Below are 27,837 nucleotides of genomic sequence, written 5' to 3'. Positions count from 1 at the left end.
AATGATGTCATATATAATATATTAGTCAGGGGGACGAGATGAGTTTCTTTTGCCATTTTGCTGCGAATACTTGTGTATTTTTACTTGTTTACGATTTTTCATGCAAGATTTTTACTTGTAATGAAGTGTTTTTACATTGCTGTGTTGGTACTTTTACTGAAGTTAAAAATCTGACCACTTTTTCCACCACTGCCTGCTGTGAAATAACAGTAAACGTTTGCAATAACAATATAAATGTGTGAATTTAATGCAACATGTGTTTAACTAGAATGAACTATTTTCATCACAGAACGTGAACGCAACATTTAAATCCCTCCCCGGATTTGACAACACGCACGCACCTTCTGCTTGTAAACAGAAGCTCACACGTGACGCCGAGAGCCCGAGCCGAGTCGCGCGACCGTCCGTCCGCATTGTCTGCGAGCGGACAAAGAGCGACACCGCGAGCTTCTCTTGAGCGCGAGGTGAGCTGGGCAGGTGTCATGACAACCGTCGTTATGAAGACGTTTATATCGCAGTTCGTTTCAACTTCTTCGTGTCTGAATCCCGAATCCGACCGTTTGATGGGAAAACGACGCTAGCTGCGTTTTTCGGCCGCTCGCACACAGCTGGCAGCGGCTAAACAAAGCTGGAAAAGCCTTTGTTTCACCTTTTATAACGGCTAATCCCTTCAGCTACGCTATTTTTTTTTACTTTTATAGCTAGCTTCTAACGTTAGGCATCGTCAGCTAACGGTAGATAGCCGTTAGCCTCGACATCACATCAGAAGCTTTTTTTTTTTTGCTAACGTTTATCTGTTCTTTTTTTTACTGGCTGGATGAGATGTCATTCACCATGGAGGATAACTTGGAGTCCGGATGGGTGTCTGTTCGACCTAAAGTCTTCGACGAAAAAGAGAGGCATAAATTTGTTTTCATCGTGGCCTGGAACGACATCGAGGGAAAGTTCGCCATAACCTGCCACAACAGGACGGTGCAGAGACGGAGCACTTTTCTGGACCCGCTGCTCGACTGTAACCCCGCCGTCGGCGCCTCCGTGGCGGAAAAACAAACAAAACGTCCCGTCGTGTTGAAGACGGATGAAGCGTGCCAAGCCGGTAAAGTTAGACCGAACTGTGTCCCCAAAGGAAAGCCGTCAACAAAGGCTGTTGTTGGGGAGAAGAAGTCAAAAATATCCGACGGCTCCTGGGATGTAGTGACACCCAGAGTGATGGATATCGACTTCCTGGACGCCGTGGATGTTTATGATGATGCAGACGCTGGGGACAGTGATAGCAGCGGCCGAGAGGACTTCAGCTGGGCCGGGCTGTTTTCCTTCCAGGACTTGAGGGCAGCCCACCTGCAGCTCTGCGCCGTCAACTCGGACCTGGAGCCGTGTTTACCGTCGTTCCCGGAGGAGCAATCCGGCGTGTGGTCGGTGCTGTTCGGTGCCCCAGGGGTGTCGCAGCGGGAGACGGACACCCTGTGTTACCAGCTGCAGGTGTACCTCGGCCATGCATTGGACACCTGCGGCTGGAAGATCCTCTCTCAGGTGCTTTTCTCCGAAAGCGACGACACCGAGGAGTACTACGAGAGCCTGAGTGAGCTACGACAGAAAGGATACGAAGATGCGTTGGAGAGAGCCAAAAGACGCATGCAAGAGGTGAATAACTATTCTATAACAACATAGGATATGAAAAGACGGGTTCACGTATTTCCAAGTCTGTCTTAAATCAACAGTCAGGTGCCCAAATGAACATTGAAATAGGTTTTTCTTTCCATAATCATTCCTCCTGTTAATACTGACCATTAGAAAATCCCTTCACATGCACACTGAAATGTATTTAAAAGTTATCTGAAGCTAATATGAAGCTTCAGCTGTCCAAATGAGTCAAATCAAGTAGATATCTTAAAACGTTACAGTCGTTTTAGTGCCAAAGTCCCTCTCTTTGTTCCTTCTTTACTTTCACTGCAGCTCAACAGGAAAACACTCTCTGAGGAAACACAAAGAGGGAATTTGATCCTAAAAAGACTGCAAATGTAGCAGATATCCACTTGATATGACTAACTCAGACTGCTGAAGCCTCATATAAGCTTCAGATAAACTTTTAAATGCATTTTTGTACAAAATGACTGTGTGGAAACACACTGTGCGGATTTTGGCCTCCATCACCTACATTTAAAGCACATTTGAAGTGGATCTTTTAATAGCCAGTATGAACAGGAAGAGTGATTACAGCGAGGAAAACTCTCTCAGTGTTCATACTGACACGTGACTGTTGTTTTAAGACAGACTTGAAAAAGCGTAAACCTATCCTTTAATCTTAGCCTTATATTACATGGAAAGGCTTTTTTTTTTTAAAACCACAAACTGATGAAATCCCATACGGCATGCAGTTTTCAGAGCATAATTGTGCCTCATGGTCTGCTCATTCTCCTCCTCTTCCTTTGTCCCCACCTGTGATCTACCATCTGTTGCTGCACGTTCATGGGCTTGAAATATGATCCGGTCTGGCCAGACACCAAACCCCAGTTGGCTGAGCAGTTGAAGGGAGTTACGTAGAAACACAGCAGAACAATTAAGAGGTGGAGTCACAGAAATGATGTGTCACCACAGCTGTTGAGATTGTTTCAGCTTTCTCCAAGACAGCTGAAGACTTTATAATTAGCTCAACAAGCACACGAGAAGCTGTCGTGTATTTTCATTCATCTGTGTGGCATATTACCTAGTTGTTTTTTTTTTAGAGAAAATCCAGCTAGAGCAAGCAAGATACTCCTGCAAAGTCTAGATAAAACGATGGTCATGATCATAGTCACCCTGCGAGTTTGAGATGAGACAAAGCCCCGGGCGAAGTCTTTCACCTCATCTGCTGTTTTGTTCAGCTGATTGACACACAAAGCACAAACAGCTGGGTTTTGGCCAAGCAGGAAGAAATTACTTAATCTCAAAATATCTCACTAGTTTATATGTGACAGAGCTAATCTAGATCTACTGCTACTCATTTAAAATGACATAGATGATCACATAGTTTTGGCCTAATCTAGTGTACAAAATGTAGGTGGATGTTTAGAGTTTTCTTGATTTCCTGCTGCAAGTACTGACTGTACACTTATCAAACTGAGTGGTAAATAATATGTGTAGCTGGTAAAAATCTGTAAAAAAAACAGGGGTGCACAAGGGTGGTAACAGAGATCAATTTATGTGTCTTACTGCATGTCAGGAGGGTACGATGGTGCTAAAAATGGCCCAAATTATAGACAGCAGTAGAGCTGAAGCTATTATTAGACCGACCTGTGGGTCTGGACCTCTACAATGTGTCACAAGATGATTGCACAGGTAGGAAATGAGAAAAAATGTAATTCTGATGCATGAAATTATGTCTCTTTTTATCTTTATTGCAAAATACAGTGGCTATACCTCCTCATGCCTACGAAAAGTATTCAAATTAAATAATCTGAGAAGTAGAAAATCCCTATTTGATTGAACTGCTTATAATTTACCCCAGGGACACCTCGCTACGTCCATCATATTTTGCAGTGGGTCGGTGTACGGTATAGACATGCAGCTGGTGAAGAGGGGCCACAAGGGGACATTTCTTTATATTCAGAGGTCACAAGCAGAGAAAAGTTTGGGAACCACTGGATGACACAATTGAGAGAAAATTAATCAGCAACTATTTTGATAATCGGTTAATCGTTTGTCATTTTTAAAGCAAAAACGTCAAACATTCTCTGCTTCCAGATGTTAAATGTGAGGATTACTCACACACTTACTTTTTATCCTTGTAAATTGAATATCTTTGTGTTTTCGACCGTTGGTTTGACAGAACAATTAGCTTAAAGACGTCATCTTTGGATCTGGGAAATTTTTGTTTTTTAAACATTTTACACGCAGACTCAACGATTTGTTGATTAATCATGAAAAAAAACGAATCTATAAATATAAATAATCGTTAGTTGCAGCCCTCGAAAGCGGCAGAGACAAAAGTGTCTTCATATGTTCTGACGTGTAGTTGTTTGTGAAATGTGTTTTTAATATTTTGTCCAACATATTTACATATATGGAAGAACACAAAATTAGAAACACATCACAGTATAACGCAAACCAGCTCAACCCCCCAAACAGTACTGCCTCAAACCATAAAGACTAATCAACAGCAGTCTGACACAGTGTCAACAACAACAAAGGTAGTATTCCTTACAGAACTTTTTTATTGGATTGCACGTGCTTCCTTGATAAACTCTGAATGGAGGTAATATAATAAACAGAGTGCTGACTGGGTCCCAGTAATCAGGAAGCCATAGTCCAGATTTAACAGCCTGTTGAGAGAGGAAGAAAAAAAGGACACGTTTTACTTTTTTCCGAGTAAATCGAGAGTTTTACCGTATTTGACCTTTTGAGATACAGCGATGTAGTTTAATCTAATGTACCTCACTCATCTCATCCCTAACGGTTGCTAAAATGAAGACGAGACTCCAGACTGAGATTAAAATATAATCTGATTAGAAGAAAGTACAAGAAGAGGATTACTTTAAGTTGCTCACTGGCCCTGGAAGAAGTGCCCATTAGTAATCATTAGTTATGATTAGTTGGTTAATCGATTAGTCGTTTGACAGATTCATCTTTTTACGCAAAAATGCCAAATATTTGCTGCTTTCAGCTTCTCAAATGTGACGATTTTATGCTTTTCTTTGTCATACACAACAGTAAACTCAGTATCTTTGGGTTTTGGACTGTTGGTCGGACAAAAACAGACATTTGAAGACGGCACTTTTGACTCTTTTGTAATTTTTGTAAATTATAATGTGCTTTTTTTTTTTTTTTTTACTATTTTCAGACATTTTATGGACAAAACGATCAATGGAGAAAACAATCGGCAGATGAATCGATAATGAAAATAATCATTAGTTGCAGCTCTACTGTCAAACATCCTCCCTGTATACTGACGATGGTGTTTCTGGGACCTCTGCTGTGGTTGTGTGGTGTGTACGGAGCAGCTGGAGACTGAAAATCGCTGCTTACTCTTATCACAACTATGCAGCCCAAATCTCAACACTGTTTGTGATGATAACTCAGCTAAATATGCAAAAGCATCGACTCGTGGTAAACACTGCACAGATGTAGGCCATCCGTCTGTCAAACATTGACCAGAGACTTGCAGTTTTTCCTGATCTGTGGCTTGTTAAACAAAATTGGGCTGACAGCTTGTCCACAGTAAACCTGACACGTTGCAAACTAGTAATTACACTTGAATGGCTCCGCTGAGCTCTTTGTAGTTGTTCTCGGGTAATGATGATGTAATTCAAATGAAAACTGATGAAACAGTTGAACGTGCTAAAAGATAAACCTAGCATCTACAATTTCCTAGTGCAACATAAAGCCTGCAACTAACAATTGTTTTCATTAGCTATTAATCAGCTGATTATTTCCTCAATGAATCCATCATGTGATCAAAAAAATGTCCACAAGTTTATCATAAATTCATCACAAGTTCCCAGAACTCAAGTTGACATATTTAAATATCTGTTTTTGTGCAAACCAACAGTTTAAAGCTGTCATGGATCGATTAATTGATTTATGGTATATCAGCTCGTATCCACATATATTTCAGACTAGTTTCCTCTCTCTGTGTCAAACCCTCGAGTAGAATAGCAGAGGAAGACATCTATAGATGTTTAATGGAGAAAGTTGGCAGTGAGTCCTGAATGGAGTCCTGTTAGTAATGTTTATAACATGAGATATAAACAGTGACTTCATTTTTCTATTCTCAGAACCCACCTGGAAGTTACAGCAGCTTGTAAATACATGCATATTATTGTTTCCTTGGTACAAAGATGCTCTTTCTCCCTGTTTGGGAAACTTGTGGACAAGAAATTCAGAATCAAGGTGCATGGTTTCAATCGCTAGTCTGCAACGATAAGGAAAATAAACAGCAACTATGCTGATAAGTGATCAATCATTTCAGTTTTTTTCTCAAGCAAAAGAACATTTGAACACGCAACAAACATTTTGTGGTTCCAGATTCTCAGATATGAGGATTTGCTGCGTGTTTATATGATGAAATATTTTTGTTTTCTTTGGTTTTATTAAACAAGCAATTTCAGGATGTTGCTTTGGGCTCTGGGAAACCGCGATGGAGGGTTTTTCACTTCTTTTTGATGTTTCTTAGACTAAACAGTTAATCAAGAAAACAATCAGCAGATTAATCAGTGAAAATAATCGTTAGTTGCTCAAACTAGTCGGTATTGTGTTTATTTTTGTTCAAGTTTTTGCCAGGGGTGGTTTTCCAGTAAAACTGCAAGACTGAGTCGCTGGTAGATAACAGAGAGTCAGGCATTTAATGTGTAAAAGAATGAAATTTCCCTCTGTGTCCTCATCCAGTGACTTCTTAGGCTTCCTGCTTTGTTGTGTGATCATAGTTTGTGTTTGTCATGGTGAGAGTACATGTTATCCTCCCATGCAGCTGTTGGATTAGTCTGCCATACTGTAGCTTAAAATTTGAGCTTTGTTTGTGTACATTACATAACTCACATTTGGGTATTTTTTATCATTTTATGTGACTCACTAACACACAGTTATTTTGCATTAAAACTAATATGTACACAACACAATCGAATGTCGCCAACCGATCACGTCAGTTTGCTACAGGTACCATTACTCCTCTTGTGCATCCCTACGTGTGATATTTATAACACGACAAATGAGAGAAATATTCCTTTACATGTCTGTGTTGCATGGAAAGTTTTAGACATTGTGGATTAATTGAAGAATTGCCTGAAGGATTTCTTGCAGTCAGTCTTAGTAATGTTGAGTCACAGGTGACGGCAGGTCTGCAAAAAACTTTGTCATATTAGTGCTATATGTGGGAACGACTACTGGAATCCCATTTTGCGTTTTACGGCTCCTCAACAGCATTCAGTGTGAAATTAACTTTTTAAAGAGAATGTCTGCTCAGATCACAGTCCGGGTGTGTTCGTCCTGTGAGATACTTCAATTAAAAGGCAGAGAGAAAAGTCCTCCAGCAAGACCGAGCAGATTTAGCACCGACAAACTGGAAGAGTTAGTCCTGATTGCAGGGCTGGAGTGGCTCTTCTACAGCTCGTATCACTAGGAATGTCCTCTAATTATGCACTCATTGCAGTGCTTTCTGTAGACTTAACAGCTAAATTTAGCGCATAATCATTCATGAGTCGGTGGCGTCTTTATGTTAGATTAGAAACGTGAGAAATGTGCACATTTTATGTTAGTCATCCTTGTAATTCTGTCTTTTTAATGACAAATAGTGATTTTATTTGGAAAAGCAGAAAGCTAAATTTCAAATAATTCAAATTTAAGAACAGTTGTGACACCACATTTGCTGCTTTTACTAAATGTAACACTAATAAAAGCATTATAAACCTGATACAAGAAAACAAATTGTACATGAACTATGTGAAGTACGTAGAGGCAGTTAAAAGGAGGCTTTTGACTGTAGACCAGAACTCTGGATGTCCAGAAGAACTCCGACTAGTCCCTGGTTTAGTCCTAACAACAGAGTTATGTACAATTTTGTGATGTGTCACCCTTTTAATTAACTAATTTGCTTGGAAACATTAATTTTGATGACAGAATTTTGTAAATGATAACATGATATGATAATAACATCATGATACCATTTAGCCAACGGTCGATAACAGCTGCAATGATTAATAGATGGAACGACAATTAATCAGCAACTATTTTTAAATTGAAAAATCATATGAGAGTTTATGGTTCCAGGTTTTAAAATGTGAGGATTTGCTGCTTTTCTTGGTCTTAAATTATAGTTAATTAAATAATTTTGGGTTTTCGACTGTATATCACCTTGTGCTCTAGGATATTGTAATAGAAATCTTTCACTTTTTTCTGATGTTTTATAGACCAGTTCATTGATTAATTGAGAAAGTAATCATCATAATTTTAGTTGCAGCTGTAGTTGATTAATAATAGTGTTAAACTGTTGTCTTGATGTATGTTACACTGACCCTGCAAACACTCAGCATCACAGCAAACTCTATCAACTAAAGGTTAAACTTATGGCTGCAACTAAAGATAATCATTTGGTCTATAAAATGTGAGACAATTAAGAAAAAAATGCTCATCACAGTTTCTTAAAGCCCAAACTGAGTTCTTAAAATGTCTTATTTACTTCAACCAACAGCACAAAACCCAAAGATTTTCAGTTCACCATCACTCAGGACTCAGAGTCGAGAAGCTGTGAGAAGTTGGGACTCGGGGAATGTTTGGCATTTTTGCCTGCGATTTATCGACTAATCGTTTGGGCTCTAATTAAGACAAGTAATCCTGCTGCCTTTGAAGTGCAGGCTCAGCAGCTCACACACCAAGCAGTCACGGGCTGTCTGGCTTTGTGTACTTCATAGACTATCATCCATGAATAGATTGGACTGTGGAAATAAAAACTACAGCAGGAAATAAAAATGCTGCATTACACAAAAAAACAGTTCTGCCCTCAAAAGGAAACAGTAAAAGTAAAATTCATTCCAGTGTTTGTGATTTCTTCATAAACTGTGCAGCAGGTGGAAATGAATCCTACGTGTCGTGTATTGGTAAAAGAAAAAATCTAAGCTGGGTGTTTATAAGTTAAAATAGCACATGCCTAGCTCATGCCCAGGCAGGAGTCGGATCATTTAGCCCAGGGGTTTTTCTGGCTAGCAGTGACTGCAGGGGCAGGGAGTCGGTGTACGCTTGGCCAGTGGTTACCAGGGAGACACAGACCCAAGGTAAACAGTAGGAGCAGTGTTCGAGCTGAATCGTGCAGTGTCTATCCCAGTCCCCAAAGTGGAGGGCTTTGGAAAACCAGCCTGGATTTAATATAAGAGTCTCTATTCATATCTATAGCTCTTTCCAGAGAGAAGAGCACTTTATTCAACGCTTTGGACGAAGATTGGGTGGTGGCACATTTCAATATTATGAGGCAGAAGTGAAGTAGAAGTATTGTCCTTTTATGAATTGGAGCCACTGGTTTGTGAGAGCCGGGAGATGAATTGTATTTGTGTGTACAATAGCTGTTTTCATAGCGTTTATCTCAGGAACAATGCAATGTCTGTGGATGGTTGGACATATGGTATGAATCAGCAACAGTTGGGGCCAATTTATTCCTATTGTACTACACTCAAACAATGTATTTTATGGTATCATTTCTGACCACACACACCCGTGCGGCGGCGCTCACACGTGCATGCAGAGACTTTCTCACACTCTTTACGTAGCTCTTTTAATTAGGCTTGGATTTTTTCCTTTAGCTTTGAAAGAGCTTTTGTTTTGGACTCCTTGTAATCACAAATTAGGCAGTACTTGTACACTAGCGCTACACACGAAATGTGTTTTCATTGTAGATTGGACAATGTTTCCTGGTTCTTTATCAAAAGTGTCATTGTTGTCATTGAATTTACTACCCAGGTAGATGCATTTAAAGTACAAGTCTCTGTGATATCTTTATTTTTCTTATCATAAAGACCAAAACTAAGTGAATGGATCCTACTTCAGTTATTGTTTTGATTAATCAGTGACTTGTTTGGTCTGTAAAACATCAGAAAACAGTGAAACAGTGAAATCTAAATACCCTAGAGCACAAGGTGACGTCTTTACAAGTCTATAAAATGTCAGATAACAGTGGGAAATGTCTTCAAATGTCTTGTTTTGTACAACCAACAGTCAAAACCCCCCAAAATATTCAATTTACAACGATATAAAAACACAGAAAAGCAGCAAATCTTTGCATTTGAGAAGCTGAAGCCAGGAAATTTTTGCTTAAAGAACGACTAAAACGATGACTAACTGATAAATCAACTAATCATTGCAGCTCTAATTTACTCCAGTTTGAGTAATGTTTGCTAAAAACTTCAGTCTACAGTCTCGAGCTGTTTTAGCAAAATATTTAGCCTCTATTAAAAATTTAAGTACATATTTATTACTCATTTTAAAGATTTACATCTTCAGTAGGAACCAGAGCTTTGGGCTGAGTACCACAGACAGGATGAGGGGAGTCGGAAAGAACCGAGAGACGGATTTAGTCTTTGTTTTTGGTCTTTTAATAGGATTTGTTGACAATAAAAAAAAAAACAGAACAACACCAGACTTGTCCTTTAGCGTCGAAGTGGAATATGTTGCATCTCGGAGGATATCCGCACCAATTACCCAGCTACATGTTTCTCTCTTTTCTGTTTTGTCCCAGGTGTTGGACAAACACAAAGCCATGGACAGCATGGTGGAGCTGCTGCAGATGTACCCTGAGGAGGACGAGGCATATGCAGAGCTGCTGGAGGCAACGACTCAGCTCTACCACTACCTGCTCCAGCCTTTCAGGGACATGAGGGAACTGGCCATGTTGCGCAGACAGCAGATTAAGGTAACACACACACACACAGACACACACACACACACAGATACAAATACCATCTGTTTTAAGGCTTGATTTTAAGTAGGGTTTAGACCTCGCTGTAGCCGGCTAACTGCTCTGTCCTGAAACACACTTTTGACTCGTGTCAGAGTGACTTTATACTACACGTTACTTCACCAGTTACAGCATTGTTTTTGTGGTTTGGTGGTTTTAAAAGTCAGGGTTAGTGCTGGGATACAAGCCCTGAACCACTGCATGGTAATGTCCTCCATTGAGCCTGCCCTTCCTAAGCCCACTGTAATGACATTAGCATTAGTTGCTGAGGCTACGTGTGGAGATGATGATGGTGTAGTAGCTGGTCTATGCTGCCTGTAGCTTCGCATCTGGGGGCTGTGGAGGACAGAGGATCAGCCAGAGAGGCTTTTTCTCCCCCCCCCCCTACCTCCCCACCCCCCCCCGCCCAGAGCGGCTTAACAACCAGTGTAAGTATTATTACAGCAGCCACTAAACCACTCAGTAATTCTGCAGCCTCAGCACACTCTTCTGTTTTCCACACTCTTTCTTCACTCCATCTTTGTTGTTTCCCTTCATTAGAGGCTTGAAAAGGGAAGTAAATCCATCGACTAATCTCTACTGTCTCTTCATGGTTCAGTGCTGACAATAGGTCAATAGGTCAGAGCCCTACATGCTCCTCGTACACTTGAAAATGACAAACATTCAGATTTTTGCAAACTACAAATAGAAAACTCCATATTCCGACGACAAAACCAGATTTATCTATATAATCACATCACCCAGACTCGATGAAGGATGTCAGCTTCTGTCTTTGTTGACGTGCAGCCTCGCCGCCGATAGCATCAGGCGTGGGCGTTTTTAATGTATGCTCTCCTTTTGTCGTAGGTGTTTATAAAAGCTCGCTCAAATCACATCACACATGGAAATCGCTGACGAGAAACAGCCTTTGAACTTAAAGTAACCTCTGCGCACAGGTGTGTCCATTCCGCATAACTTCACGAGTTGCCAGAAACTCCGTCTGACTCTGAGGTGGAGTCCAAATCCAGCTGGTCAGACAAAAAAAAAACACACACACACACACACACAACAGAGAAGAAAGGGTGCCAGTGGCAGAGAGAGGAGAGGCAAAAATAACAAGCTTATCCAGCAGTAAGAAATAGCACGAGCAGAACTTTGCCAAAATCTGTGTCTTGTTAGCCTGAGTGTTCAGAGAATTCTTATCACGTCTGAGTCTGACTGAACTGTGCAGCCTGTTAAACCATGTGTGTAACATATATATATATATATAATATGTTTGATACTATTAAACACCTCACATGCTGATGTCTTTCCTTCTGTCTCTCAGACTCTCTCAGTCATTGTTTTGTTGTGAGTACTTCCCCTTCTCTGAACTACATTTCTCACACAGCATGCTTATCCAGCACCGTCACTAACCAACACAAGACAGTGACTGTGGGTGTGTTTCATGGGAGTGTGTATTATGTTGGTATTTGGGACGTTGGGCGGATGCTGATCTAAGTTAAGAAATTCCTCTGAATCAACAAAATTTATATAGTCTGGAAATATTTCATCTTTCTGTCAACAGATCCAATAAAAAAAAAAAAACACAGCAATGAATTTATCCAAATAAACACATTCTGCAAGCCTGATATATTTTATCCCTCTGTGCAATGGCTCCATTGTTGTCCAAAAACCAATAAAAAGGCCTCAGTGAGCGGCTGTGTGACATGCTCTTTCATTACCATAAACACACGCTCTGTAGTTTATTTTTATTCAGTCGGAAATACTCACTTAGATCACCAAATATGGATTAATCCACAGCCCCAACAAATGCTCTTTACTCCTGTTAGTCATGTTTGCTGAATGCTGCAGCTGTTTTAGGAATTATTTAGCCTACTTTTTTTTTTTTTTTTTTTGTATTCATGACCTGTTTTTAAATATTAACCAGTAAGAATGAATGAATGGGACTGAGAGCGACAGACAGTCTGGGGAAGTTGGAAAAGTTTTGAGAGAGGACTAAAAGGTTGTTGGTTTTTGTCTTTTCATGGGTTTTGTTGACAATAATAAAAATATAGGAAAAACACCGGCCAAGTATAACAATCCAGCTGATATTTATAAAAAGATGCTAAAGATGTAACACAAATTTATACTTGATGATTAGTGGAAAATGTAAAAAACTTCCCAGAGATCTGCCTCCTTTCTATGCAGCTTTCCGTAAAGAAAGGAGGACACGTTTAGAGAGGATATGCTCGGACGGTTCAAGTGAGGTCAGGTGTTCAACCTCCTCCAAACCAATCTGCTCGTTTCATTACATTCTTTGCGGAGCTTCCTGAGAATCTGAACTCAATATGATGCCAAATTTTCCAGCCCTGCCACCTGCTTCCCTCCAGGGCAATCCAACGGCTAAAAACAAAGCTGTATGCAAATGAATCCCTGATACTGGCACAGGCGGTTGGTTTCTCCCAAACTGATGAGTCAGGGGATCGTGGAGATTCTCTCTGCTGTGAAGAAAGGGAAGGAGAGAATGACTCGGGGGAATTAGGACACAGGATACTGACATTTACATACAGTTTGCATCCTACCCTACTGGTTGATGATGTCGCAAAGGTGACGTGAAGGAGACGGGGGCAGCCGGCTATCAGTCGCTCGCTAGGATTACAGCCAATTCTGACTTCATTTGCAAGTGTGAACATGACACGTGTGAGGTTGTTGTGAAGCCGCCACAGTGCCTCAAGCTACGAGATATGTTGTAATAAACTTTTATGAACTGGAGTTGTCGGTCTGAGGATTCAGACAGTACCTGGAATGTTTTACAGAAGAATATCCACATGGTTTTTGGAGTTTATTTCTGCAAATGTTTTCTATTTGAATCGAAGGCACCGGCTTTACTGAATCAGCGAATGAAAGAGCAGATGGGCAGGTGAATGAACAATCACCTGAATGAACCGACAACAATGGGTGTCGAGTGTTTGGTGAATGGTGCATTGTGGGACGGCCCTATTACATGTCGGGGGGGGTGGCGCAGCGTGTGTGGTGTCCTGTTGCCTGGGAGGTCAGAGGGCAGCCATGAATTAGAAATGTGGCTTCTCTCCAACCTGTCTGAGATTGTGCCAGTTACTGTTTCACACCGACCGCATTATTACACGGCAACAGTTGTCATGGTGGTTCCTTACACACCTGCTGCGCTAACCTCCAGCTGTTAAGCAAATTTTACACAAATTTTGGAATATCACGTAACATAATATGCAAATTAGATACAATTCCATGATCCGCATTGACGTGAATAGTCTATCAGAATGTTTTTATTGGGTTATTTTATTATTAGGATGTGTGCACGTAGACATAATCACAACAGATTTTCTAATTAAATACACCATAACTCAGCAGAAAGTACTTTTACATCAAGAGTCTCATGTTTTACCCGTAAAGACTCGTGTTTTAATGCTTGTTGTTCGTCATCCGTGATGTGAAAACGTCAGATTCCCACAGTTAGAGAAAGAAACAGTGTGGTTATAAAATCCTAGCGCAGCACAGAGCGTCTCTCCTGATTGGCTGCTGTCAGCCGAAGAGTCGATCACACCAGACGGTAGAGCGTCTGTAGTAGTAGTAACATTCAACACCGGAGCAGGAAACAGAGTCTCTCTGCTCTGCAGCGTGATGTCCTCTGTTTCCATCACAGTTATATATTCAGATCATTTAGAGACAAGACTCTGTAAACATTTACAGCCTGTCACAGTCTCACGCTGCGTTACTCAGATAATAGTGATGCAGCTCTCAACTGATGCATCAATTCATCAGCAGCCATAAAATGTACTATATGGAATAAGTAATCAAATAATTCATTAAATACATAGTTCAATCTATCAACCACTGGTTTCATGAGTGAAAGATGAAGGACAGACAGATGTTTACTATGATCAACAGCTGATAATAACATCACTTGTCTCAAGTTTACATGTTTTTAAATATGAATTCAGCAGTGTTTTGTATCTTAAATGATAAGGCTGATCTTTTTCTACATTTCTACAGTTCAGCTGTCAATATTTTCTGACTTCACTATTCTGTCTCTGTGTTCATTGTTTTATACTGAAGATGTAAATCAGTAAAAATGTGTTACAAATGTACTGTGTATTTCTTAAAAGGTTCTGTTATTTCATAAAACAGAGGGACACTGTAATGTTTAAAAATCCTTAATTAAAAAGAAGTAAATAGTTCATGTGTTGGAGACTATTTTCAGAGTTGGATTAATGCAAACCTGCTGCTCCAGAGTTTATTTCTGGCAGCAGGAATTAGATCATCATCATTATCAGGCTTTAAAACACTGATTAGAGGGATGAATTCATTGTTGGTTTTGGTCTTTTCATAAGATTTGTTGACAAAAAAAACCAAATTAATCTGCAACAGTTTTGGCAATCGAATAATCATTTTAGTCATTAATTAAGCAAAAATACCAAACATTTACTGGTTTCAGCTTCTCAGATGTGATGATTTGCTGCTTTTCTGTGTCATACATGATGATAAACTGAACTTTTTACCATTTTATACACAACAATTGTCAGAATAATCAAAAATGAAAACGAATGGTAGTTGCAGCCCTGATCCTAGTAGCCTTGTGAAACTAAGCAGAGTGTTTTAAATCCATCCGTCCTCCACAGCAGCCTGATAAAGACTGTGTCACTCACATAAAGGCCTTTACATGCTATTTTAACCAAATGAGATAAAGGCCACCATGACAGAGTGGATGCTGTAATCCCAGCACTTTGCCACGGGAACTGGCGTCACTTCTATTTTCAGTCTGTCACGTCTGTGTTTTGTCACCGACAGCTGTTCAGCAGAGGTGTAAAGAGAAGCCAAGCAGTCAGTTACATCCTTTCCCCCTACTGCCTCCAGAAGAGCAGTAAAAAAAAAAAACCAAGTTGTTGGCTGGTTTGGAAAAAGAGGTGAAAAAGAGGTGTAAAAGAGGTGAAAAAGAGGTGTTAAACTGGTACTTGTTTAGTTTGTTTACATGTATTTACAGACACTCCAAGCTTAACACAACACTCTAATCTCAGGTTATGTTTGGTGATACTTTGAGTCCCTTTAAATCTCCTCAGTCTGTCTCTTACTGTACGATTACGAGGAGCGATGGATGAATCGTCTGCAGTGGCGTCGTAGTGTGTCGTTCATGACGCAGGGATTAGATCGGGAGTTGAGTGACACCAGCAGGCAACAGTCGAGCGGGAAATCGCTTTACCGAGTGACAGATTAGAGAGGACAGAGCTGATATCGGTAGAGATGATTCTCCCCGTGATATTCCATCATATCATCCTGTCTTTTATTGTGCAATCTCGGGCTGGAAAAGTGATATTTTGACGTGTGCATTTCTCATAGAAATATGTCACTTTGCCTGTTCGCAGAGCAGCTTTACAGGTTTATGTGAAACCTGCTAATTCTTCTCACAGTTCTCAAAACTGATCTTCTTTTTCTATGTTTTGTTTGCTGCATGTTGAAATTGAAATTTTATTTATATTTTAAAATAACTACACAAACAATTTGGAATAAAAAAATAGAAAATACATACATACTCGCACATTCCTCTTTAATCATATCGTCTTTCTTTCATTGCCTCTTGACATTAGTTTTGATTGCACTTCTTCTTATTGTTTCAACAAACTTCAGCTGCACTGGAAAAAATGTTTTGCATAAAACCAGTTAAACAGACTGGTAGTAAAGAGACAACTTGATGCAGAGGAGTTTTACTGATTTGTCGCGGAGGTTTGCAGAGACAAAGTTAACAACAACAACAACATGCAAAGAGGTTATAAAAGAGGTTTAGTGTCCCAGCAGGCAGTGTGACATGTCATCAGGTCTGACTGATCTGCTCTCAGAGACATTTGGGGCTCTGCGGGTGTTAAAGTTTGGACCCTACTCTTGTCTTCAGAGGTGTTCACATGCATGTACATACTGTATCCTTTCTGTTGAAGGATGTTTAAACAATGAGGACACAGCTAAAAGGAACTTATGATTTTTTTATCTTAATATTTTCTTTCTCTCATTCCTGAAGTGATTTTTTTTTTTTTGTTTCTTTCTGTCAGACTTTTCTCTTTCTGGTCTCTGACGTAATCTCTCCTCCCCCACTCGCTCCACGTTTCACCCCAAAACCACTCCCTGTTCTTGTGCCTCACGTGCAGACACACAGACACACACACGCACACACACACACACACACACACACACACACACACACACACACACACACACACAAATACAAAGCATGGCTAACATAAATCAAGGTCTTGTGAGGTTTGTTGGTGATTACTATGGTCCTGTTTATTTTAGAGCACCTACACACATCTGTTTTACATTGAGATATTAATATAGGACTTTATGTGCACGAGGCGCCTCAGTGGGAGTTGATCCGTGTGTACATTTTGTTCCTTGCACTCTCTTCTTTGGGGGGGTGGGGTGTAGTTCTCAGTCAACACCCAGGACAGGACTCCACGTGGCGCTGCTTTTTCCCCTTTTCTCACTCTTTTCACATGGCCTGACACGAGCCGGTGAACTGTAGAAGGAATGAACTCTGACATGTGGTTTTATGCCTCCTTACTGTGTGAACTCAGTTTTTTTTTTTTTTGTTATCAGAGAGGGGTTTTTCTTGTAATTTTAGCCCTTTATTTGTTGTTCCAGCAGCCCAGTAGGACACTGGGTTAGTGTCACTGTAAACATAAACATGCACATGCATGCCCACGGTCTCTGCTCACTATCACCACCATCTGCTGTAGTTTGCTGGTATTACAGAGCACTGAAGTTGAATGATCTTTATTCACTGAACTGTGTTTCATCTGCTGATGCAAGTAGGTTTGACCCGCTTTAACAACCTCCCGCTCGACCCCATCAGATCTCGCTGGAGACGGAGCGCCTGGGTCCTCGCCGCGTAGAGAGCCTGAGGAAAGAGGACGAGGAGTGGCAGAAGAAGGCTCACACCGCTGTACTCTCCATACAGGACCTGACTGTCAAGTTCTTTGAAACCACAAATCGAGCACAGAAAGGTAAACACGGAGAGGAGGAATTTCCTCTGGTTTTGCAACAGCGTGGGACATTGTCTCTTCTGTGAACTTTGAACCTTTGTATTGAATGTTTACCCAATAACAAAGTGCAGTCAGCAAACCACATAGAGATCATTTCATGTCTCCAACCTCTCACATGCTCTCTCTTCCGCCTGAGGCGGTTTAATCCTTCACACTGTGAGGAAACACGTCAACTAATAGCTGTTCAGACCTAAAATAGACTTCACTTGTCTGAGTTTTCAGTTGAAGCACTTGTGCATTTTTCTAAAACACTGCTTTACACATGTACGTATGTATTGCAGCTCTGTATGAGCGGATGCGTGCTGACCAGAGGAAGTTTGGCAAGTCGGCATGGGCAGCAGCAGTGGAGCGCATGGAGCGGCTGCAGTACGCCGTCTCCAAAGAAACTCTGCAGCTGATGAGGGCCAAAGAAATCTGCCTGGAACAGAGGAAACATGGCTTGAAGGAGGAGGTAGAACACGCCGTGATACACAATAATACTACTCACAAGATGTGGACCAACATGTGTTTATGTTACTGCCAGATTCTCATGTTTATCTGTGTGTGGTGTTTGTCATAAGCCACCATGACAAGACTGAGGTACACAAACACTCACCGTAGGATATAGACAAGTTGAGAGAAGAAAAAAAATAAAAAGCAAGATAATAGCTGTTAAAAATGACCTCATGGCTCAGGCATCCTGAAATGGAGAGAATAACATCCTGGTGCACAACAGTGGAAATGAGTCACTGAGAACGACTGCAGGGGTCAAATGTTTGCTGTACTTGTGAAAATAGATTAGAACTGCAGTGTACCTGCTCTGTGAGAGAACAGGAACGCTGCTTAACAGTTTAATTTCCACTGAGTTCACTCATACTAACAAAATATGCTAAATGTCAGTTAGAGCTGCGAGACACTGCTACACAGATGAGTCAGCCTTCGGTGTTTGGCCTTTGGTAGAATAACACAGTCGTGTGGCTGTTTGTTGTTGTTGTTGTAGATGCAGAGTCTGCAAGGTGGAGAGGACGCCATGCTGCGTCTGGACCAGCTGGAGGCGCTGTACTACGAGTTGCAGCTGCAGCTGTATGACATCCAGGCAGAGGTGCTGCGCTGTGAAGAGATGCTGCTCACTGCTCAGCTGCAGAGTCTGCGCAGACAAATGACAGGTGAGCATAGTGCTGCCACAAAATATGTACACGTGTAGCTCATAGATGGTACAGTAAAGCTCAATGTAAGAGAGATTTTCTATATTTTTCTTACTGTCAACAAACTGATCTACTTATAAGTATTGTGTGTGTATCCAAAGCGTGATATATCTTATTCCTCTGTGCCGCAAACCTCCGTTGTTGCCATAGATCTATTAAAAACAATGAGTCACACCGCTGAACTAGGTGACATGTTCCTTCATTAAGAAGAGTTTGGTCACGTTAGTTTGCTTAGAAACGGCTCTAAAGATTAATAACAGCGATCACGTTTTCAGTTTCTGGAGAGTAGTTCTGTGTAAGACAGACGCCACTGAGCACGTGCGGGAACACGGTTTTATTTACAGTGCTTTGTTCCACATATGTAACAGTCAACTGGATAAAATGAGCGAATTGAAAACATCCTAATGGGCACATCAAAAATGGAAAAAATAAAAACAGTGTTCTTAATTTGTGATTTTTAACAGCAGCTAAACAAAGCAACACAAATTGTGATCGTCAGCTAGTTGGTTAATAGGTAAATCTGTACGAGCAGCTTTTCTAACGGCGTTTTGATGAATCTGTTCTGATGTTGTACCAGAGCGACAGGATGAGGTGGTGTACTATGATGCCTTCGAGAGCCCCGATGCGATGAAGGGCGTAGAAGACCCCGCGACCTCGCCGTCCCCCCTCAGAGATGAAGAACTCAGCGTCCTGCAGCAGAGGACGCGACAGCTGGAGGCTCGCAGAGGACGCATCACTGCCAAGAAAGTCTACCTCAAGAACAAGAAGGTAAACGCCGATGATTGACGAGTGCAGCTGTCATCTGTGACATGTTGAGTTGAGTTCGGTATCTCATCTATGTGTTGTGTTGTGTTGTAGGAAATTTGTATTGTCAATCACAACCAGAAGATACAAGGAAGCCAAGCTGACGGCAGCTCTCTGCAGCCACTGCAACAGGTGTGTGTCAACAGCTTTATCAGGTGTTGGTGAGCAGCAACTCAACAGGAGCTGAGTTTGTTGGTGCAGATTAATATTAAACATAAGAAGCATTTGCATATGTTTAGAACTATTCATTTATTTTTTTCCTTGTAAATCTCTTCGTTCTCTTCATGATCATTTTTTTATCAGTGCTTTATAAAAAATGTTGTTATTATAACATAAGGACTTTGTTGTTTCCTGTAAAGGGAGGAGAAGCTGAGGAAGATGACGAAGCCAAGCAAAATGCCAGAGTGAGTCAGGAGAGGCAGAGAACTCTGGACAGACTTCGCAGCCTCAAACAGGTGGGAGCTCAGACATTCCCTGTGTGCTGTACACAAAAAAAACCAAACAAACATAAATCACAAAACACCACAGAAAGCCAGTGGTGCACCGGTGGCGCCATGGTTAAGGCGCATACCAGATAACCACAACATCCGTGGATTGACATTGTCACGTGTTTTACTGCTCTTTCCCCCCACATGTTTCTCTGCACTGACTCGCAAATAAAGACAAAAGACCAAAAAAAAAAGAAAAAAGCCAGTCAGGTAAAACATTGTGACTCATAGTCCAATATTTAGTGATACTGATATTCACTCGTTAATAACTCACAACTGCAACAAAGGGCCGAGATGTTTATGATCAGTTTCCATCCACAAGTTAAATCCTACAGAGACTCTTTAAAGAGACATGCACAGTATCAAAGTTTCTGTTCTTAAACATGAAATAAATGATATCCACTCATAATAAACAGCATTATCATAATGATTTGGTTCCCAGTCATCTGTAAAAATATGCACATAATAAACTCAACTCTGTACACAATGTTTTACAGTCAGTTTTGGCCTTTAAAAGAATTTATAGCGGCTAAACTTAAAGCTACCGAGATGCTGCCTGGACGAGCTAGTAGTGACTGACGCGTTAGCCGTAAAACAGTGAAATAAACAGTCCAAACTATCTTCTTCAGGCTTTACAGGATATTTATTACTCACCACACAAGGATCTTCATTAGTCGATGCAAGAATCCACTGCAGCAGTCCATAAATCATCACAAAGCCATATAAATGTCACGTTACAAGACATTGTAGTGTTCCAGGCATGACGATCAATGGCCTCTTGTCTAGCAACACCAAACACCTGACTGACTGTGTCTGTAGACCACAGCGCCCCCTGTGTACAAAGTGCTGAACTGCATCACATCACATAAGGAACCTTTGACTGAATCCTCGTGTCATTGTTGACTTGTTGACTCTCCACACAGCGTTACCCCGGCCAGGTGACTCTGAAGTCCAGCCGCTTGCGTCTGAGTCAGACTCATCCCCGGAGGAGAGCGGGACAGCAGCCCAGCACCCAGGCGGCCAGCGTCCAGACCGACTGCATCTCCGACCTCCCAGAACTCTCCGCTCCTCCTCCGCCGGACGCCTGCGGCTGCGAGAGCGTCTCTTTACCCACGGTCGAACTCGATAATCTCGACTCTTCACCTCCCTTCCTCTCGCTGCCTCCTCTCTCATCTTCCCCATCTATTCTCTCACTGGGTCCTCCTCCTCCTCCGCCTCCTCCCCCACCTCCCCCACCCCCTCCTCCTCTGCCACTTCCTCCCTCAGAGGACCAGCAGGGCGATGGGAGGGAGAATAATCCCGCTGACGGCTCAGTGCTGCAGCTTAAATGCGAGTCTGAATCCTCCTCGCTACCCCTGGCTCCGTTTTCCCCTCGGTTCTTCGACAGCAGCCAGCTGCTGACGGCGAGGAAGAAGCTGAAGAAGACGGCGTCTCTGGACTCCTCGCAGTGGAGAAGAGGTGAGGATGAAACCTTAAGATATACTGGTGGTAACAGCACCAGTAAGTAAACCATTTAGAATCTTGTAAACTAGTGAAGCTAACTGTCGTGTTGTGTGTGCGTCCGCAGCGAGCTCCCCCATGGACGAAGTACTGGCTTCTCTCAAACGGGGAAGTTTCCACCTGAGGAAGGCCGAGCTGCGCGTCCTGGCCCCCGACCCGGACGACGACAGCAACAACATCCTGGCTCAGATCAGGCAGGGCGTCAGGCTCAGGAAGGTACGGACCCGGCCGGAGCAGCAGCAACACGCCAAGACCTTCCCCCACTCCGCCGACGCTTTGACCCGCAGCATCCACGAGGCTCTGAGGAGAATCAAAGAGGCTTCACCAGAGTCCGAGTCTGAGGACGAAGGCCTTCCGTGCACTGACTGGGAAAACTAGTTTGGCTTAATGGAAGAGTTAAACTTTCTCTTTCATGGACGTGTGGAGCCAAAACGAAGAGAAAACGACCCGAGTCGAGCAGACAAACCAGGGTTGAATCCCCTGCAGATACCTTGGTGCAATTTGAACAAAAAAAAAAACCTTCATTTTTTTATATCAGAAAACTGCTCAGAGGTATGTTTCGTTTTTTTGTTTTTTTACATACTTCTGCGTGTTGTTTGTAAAGACGGACCACTAATCTTTTTTTTTTTTATGTCGTTGCTGTGGCATTCTTGGCGAGGATACAACCTCTGACCTCTCATTATGTCTCAGTCCACACGTCGGAGTCGTACTGTAGTTTGCTGTGATGGGTTTGTTTTAGGAAGTGAGTTTGTTTTTTTTTAATTTTTACATTCCTCTCACTTAACTCTTCACTGAATCCGTTTGCTCTACACTTTCACATTACTCGTACTGTAATATTTCAGTGCTGAAAGACGTCTAAACGTGTACACAGAACGGAGACGAGCTGTCACCAAAATTCATGGTTTTCATTTTCATCAACGTGGTGGAAAGAAATCAACCGTTTTTTTTAGCATTTTTTTTACTTTTCAAATGATATCTACGTAAATAAGAGTAAAGTATGATATAACAAGAGGAACAGATTTTGGAGGGAGGATATAAAACTCAAGTTTAAATCTCCGTCGTCTAGTTCAGAAGTTTTCGGATGCAGTTATTTACGTAAAAACTTCTTCTTTAAGCCATAAAACACACACACATGTTTTTAGATTCAGATAAATATCATCATCTCTAACATGAGCATGAATAAACGTCTAAACGCTCCGCTCATAGAGACTGAGGACTATCTCCCAGGTTTGGTTGTTAAAACTGGGTGGAAACAATTAGAGAGTTTAAAACATGCGGTTCACAAACTGTAAGGGACGTAGGTTTGTCAGCGGCTTTTCTTCCAGCTGTTCAAACAACTACGGTGCATTTAGAAACCTCCAGACTCCAGCAGGCGGAGATCTCCGATCGTCTTGTATCACGAGACTGAAACATCCTAAATCTGCTTTAGAAATGATAGAAAAAAAGATGTTTCTTATATCTGCAGAACCTTCCCGAGAATCATCACGTTTTGAAGTTCTCGTCAGTATCAGAGTACATCAGTGGGTACGATGCAAACAGGGACTGATAAAAGCAAATTCAACACACTTTTAACGGCACAAAAAATGTAAACAAATATATCGGCTAAAACCCATTAATATTAACTTTATTTATGTTGCACTGATTTATAGAAGTTTATATTCCTGGAACACTGACACTCTCTGGAAGGACCATGGAGAAAAAATAACTAATTTATGCTCTCGATTGAATGAACCTTCATGTCGTTCTGTGTACAGTTTCACTATGGATCACTGGGATTTAATAAGGTTTTATTTGAGATCCCTCATAATATATAACAGACTTTTTGGCTGTAAAAACTTTTGCGCTCCTGCAGATGTCAACCAGTTCATAAAAACTCAACATACATACATATATACAGTATTAACAGTACACTTATACTCTCTTCATTGAGAACGCTTCCTGCTGCCTCGGATCCAGCTTAGATCAATAACTGATGTTACAGGAGAAACATCTTCATCACTTTCTGCTGACTGAATGTTTGCTGATCTCTTAAAGAGGAGAACAGGTTAAATTAGATAAACTGAGAGCACAAATTAGTTGTTTTTTTCTCTCCATGACTCCTCCCATCCTCCATACTCCTCCATCCATTAATATATGGATATTTCCAGAATCTAAAACTGGTTGGGTAGATGTCGGGGGGGTCACAGTGTCAGACTAGTTTAACAGGCTGCAGCTGATAGAACTGCAGCATAGATATACATATATATAATATAATATGTCAGGATCAGATCCAAATAAACGGTTTACCTGCAGCTCAAACAGCATCAGACCTTCATCCGCTCGTCTCAGCTGGACGTTAACGAACATTAACGACGTGAGAAGAAGCAGCTTAACGATACAGAGATTTTTCCAGACGTTAATGAAACCGTCTCTGGAAACATCAGCACACAAACAGCTGTTTGAAGAATTATTGATAAATAATTATCTGCTGTGCGTCCTCTACTTGTCCTCTTCAGACGATGCTGTTAACACCAGGTCAGTATTTATGACACTTTTATATATATTTACATTTATATTCCAGAAATATAAATGATTACTTGATTCTAGCTTCGGTAGTCAGATGGATATAATTTAATATTTTAATATATATGAATAAGATTCCCCCCTTAATGAATTGTAATTATACTGCGTTATTCCCTGCTGTTTAATTACTCTTAAAAGACCTTGAAAGTGTTTCAGAAGGATTTAAATCGATTTAATGGAGCTTTAAAATGATTCAGCTCTAATCTAATTAATTTAATTTTCAATTACAGGTTAATTGTTTAAGTCGTTTTTCAAGCAGAAACTCAAAAATGATCCGTATGCTGCTTTTGTCTATTTTATATCTTTGTAAACTGAATATTTTGGGGTTTAAGATTATTGGTTGAACAAAAAAAAGACATTTGAAGATGTTTTCTTGAGCTTTAGGAAATTCTGATGGGCTTTTTTTCACAATTTCCTGACTAATTATGGACTAAATGATTAATTGATGTTAAAAATAACCAACAGTTGTGGCTCCAGTTATGATTAAGTTGTTCATGGGGTTTTTAAAAATAAGGTGGAAGTGGGGGAATGTATAAGACGGCTCCCTATCAGTGTTTTAAAGCAACTTCCTCTTATTTAAAATACATTAAACACACACACACACACACACACACACATATATATATAACTTTAAAAGCTTTTATATGCAGCTCATGTAGGGATCAGTTCAGCTGAAGTCTGATGCTTCGTCGCCCTCTGCTGGTTAACAGATGCTGCCTCCTGCTCTCCAGACCCGACAACATCTGGATCATATCTCATGTTTATATTTATTTTACAGAAACCTGTTTGTTGTTTTACTGTTTATTTTTTACCTGAGAGAGTCTTTCTTTCTCTCTCTCTCTTCCACTGCCTTGTTTTCAAGTTGTTGTTGTTGTTTTCTTACTGTACTTCCATGAGTCGTTTGATGTGTGTGTGTGATTTTATACCAGTCTGTCACGTATGAACTGTGTCAAACCTGTTTTTAACTGAAAAACTCAACTCTCTCTCACCTGAGTTTAAAAGGTTATTCACTGAGTGCAGTGGTTACATTTAAAGGAATAGTTCAGACATTTTGGGAAAAACACATTTGTTTTAGATGAGACTCGAGCTGCAACCATTAATTGATTAGTTGTCAACTATTTAATTAATTGCCAGCTCTTTTGATAATTTATTAATCGTTTGGAGTCAGTTTTAAGAAAGAAAAATCCAATTCCAGCTTCTTAAATGTGAATGTTTTCTGGTTTATTTCATGGTCTATGACAGTAAACTGAATATCTTTGGTTTTGGACTGTTGGTCGAGATAAAACAAGACATTTGATGACGTCATCTTTGGCAACATTTTTCACCATGTTCTGCCATTTTACAGACCAAACAACGTAAACGATTCATCGAGAAAATAATCAGCAGATTAATTGATAATGAAAATAATCGTTAGTTGCAGCCCTAGATATCGCTCATGTTTGTATGTTGAATGAGCAGCAATTGATTAGCTTAGCTTAGCATAAAGACAGGAAACAGGGGGAAACAGCTAGCCTGGTTTTGTCGAAAAGTAAGAAAATCCACCAAACAGCACCTTAAAGCTCACTAAAAATATGTTTTATGTCTTGTTGCTGGACTATTTATCATAAGATTATTGGTGGTCATTTGTTTCCTTTGTGTTCGAATACTGTTTCCTGTACTGTTTGGGTGAAGTTAAGGTAAATGTTCGGTAGAGTTTTGCAAATCGTCCCTCCAGCTGATCCAGTCTAGCACCAACCTTCAGGTTAGGGTTGAGGTTTAAGAGACTGTAATCAATATTTTTATATGAACAATGGAGTCGCTTGTTGTTTTGATTTTACTTTACTGTTTTAGTTCTCTCACTGCTCTCATTGTGCTGTTTTGGGCAAAAAAGCTCTGATAAACTGAACGCTACCAGCCCAGTAGTAAAAAAAAATGAGGGAAAACAAACCTACACATCAAAAAAACTCCAAAAAATGTACTTAACAGATAAAGATCAATGTTTCAGCAGATTTAATCCTGAAGAAAGCTGTTTACAGATTTGTTGAATGTTTTGCAGCTTTTTTGGTATCGACTATTTAGAGCCAGATATTTCCCTCAGGAGCTGGTGGAGAACAAAACGGAGCTAAAAGAAAGTGAATATCGGACTTTAATTCATCAGATGGACACAAACGCAACTCTAAATGAATGTTAATGTTGCTTCATATCTGCTGGATGTGTTTATAAGCAACTGTTGGCTAATATATTGACTTTCACACGTTCAACAGTCCGACACAGAACCACAACTTCTAAACTTCTAAAACTACACTTCAATTTTTGTACAGATTAAACTGAGAAGATACAGCATGTTAATCAGTCAAACTGGCCATTAATCTAATTCTCAGTAACAAGAAAGTGAATAAATATTTCCCAGAATGTCAAACTATTCCTTATAAACATCCAGAGTTACAGCTGCTTAGTGTTTAATGTGATTGTATTTCTCATTATTCATATACAGAGTTTTATAACATCATGTACTGTAACTGTAAACCTTCGCAGCAGATACGTTGAGTTTCAGGTGACTCTTGCTCTCAGTCCCTTTTTATATTTGAGCTTATTAAACCATCGTGCTTTTTTTTTTTTGTTTGTTTTTTTTTAATTTAACCTGTTTGTTGTAGAATCCAAATTGTGAAACGTAGATTTTTTTCTTCCACCTTGAACACGACGCCGTGTCTGACCTGTAACCTTTGACTCGTGTGACCTTATGCATGTGACTGGTTTGAGGACGAACCCATCACAAACGTAAGTGCAATAATTACAATGAAAAAAAAAGTCATATTATGAATTATACTGTAATGAAATGATGTAAATCATGAAAATATATCCGCATGCCTAAATGTATTGAAGTATTTATTGAAACTTCATATTTTAAAAGAATTTTTAAAGCATACAAATGTAAATGTTCTTTTAACATTTTTCTTTTTGTTGCATTTTGTTTCCTATCATGACATTCCTTCTGCTTTCTTTATCCTAATTATATATATAAATAAAATTAAGCACCAAAATGTTTATTTTTTTATTGCTTCTTGTTGTAATAAGATGTTCTACAGTCCAGTGGTGGAAGAAGTACTCAGATACTTTACTTAAGTAAAAGTACCGATACAGAAATGTAAAAATACTCCATTACAAGTACAAGTCCTGCATGAAAAATCCTACTGAAGAAGTAAAAGTACACAAGTATTATCAAAGTATTGCAGTAAAAGTAGTGGTTTGGTCCCTCTGACTGATATATTATTATATATGACATCATTAGATTATTAATAGTGAAGCATCAGTGTTAGAGCAGCATGTTACTGTTGTAGCTGCTGGAGGTGGAGCTAGTTTACACTACTTTATATACAGTTAGCTAGTTTAGTCCACTGGTTCCCAACCTAGGGGTTGGGGCCCCTCCAAATGGTCATCAGATAAATCTGAGGGGTCGTGAGATTAATGGGAGAGGAAAGAAGAAAAAACAAAGTTCTGATACACAAATCTGTTTTCAGTTTTTGGACTTTTTCTCTAATCTTTGATTTTTGGTGAAATATTGGATCATTTGAACATTTATTGAAATGAAAGCATGTGAGAAGTTTAGAGGGAAAAATCACTATTTGGTGGAGCTGTTAACAACTCATAGACATCTGAAATGTGACCCTGACTACACACTGCTTTTTGTAAGACGTCAAAAACCAAAAAGGTTGGAAACCACTGGTTTCATCTTTAACAATGTGTTGTATTTTAAAAGCTTGTTATATTATCCATTGTGTCAAATCTTCATCTGAAAAGTAACTAAAGCTGTCAAATAAATGTAGTGGAGTAGAAAGTACAATATTTCCCTCTGAAATGTAGTGGAGTGGAAGTATAAAGTA

The 27,837-nt window shown here is 40.3% G+C and overlaps 1 protein-coding gene across 1 annotated transcript; it reads left to right on the top strand.

Annotated features, from left to right (window-relative positions):
• Positions 1–225: 225 nt before the first annotated feature.
• On the top strand, positions 226–24,808 carry jmy (junction mediating and regulatory protein, p53 cofactor). Its single transcript, XM_042395842.1, has 10 exons — positions 226–1,641; positions 10,193–10,366; positions 17,250–17,400; positions 17,721–17,890; positions 18,419–18,584; positions 19,201–19,391; positions 19,482–19,559; positions 19,787–19,882; positions 20,839–21,373; positions 21,483–24,808. Exons 1-10 carry the CDS (start codon positions 823–825, stop codon positions 21,791–21,793), a joined length of 2,691 nt encoding a protein of 896 aa, XP_042251776.1. The 5' UTR covers positions 226–822; the 3' UTR covers positions 21,794–24,808.
• The last annotated feature ends 3,029 nt before the right edge of the window (positions 24,809–27,837 follow it).

The sequence above is a fragment of the Thunnus maccoyii genome, chromosome 19 (genome assembly GCF_910596095.1).
Source record: "Thunnus maccoyii chromosome 19, fThuMac1.1, whole genome shotgun sequence".
NCBI lineage: Eukaryota > Metazoa > Chordata > Actinopteri > Scombriformes > Scombridae > Thunnus > Thunnus maccoyii.
This window is presented reverse-complemented; position numbering and strand designations above follow the sequence as displayed.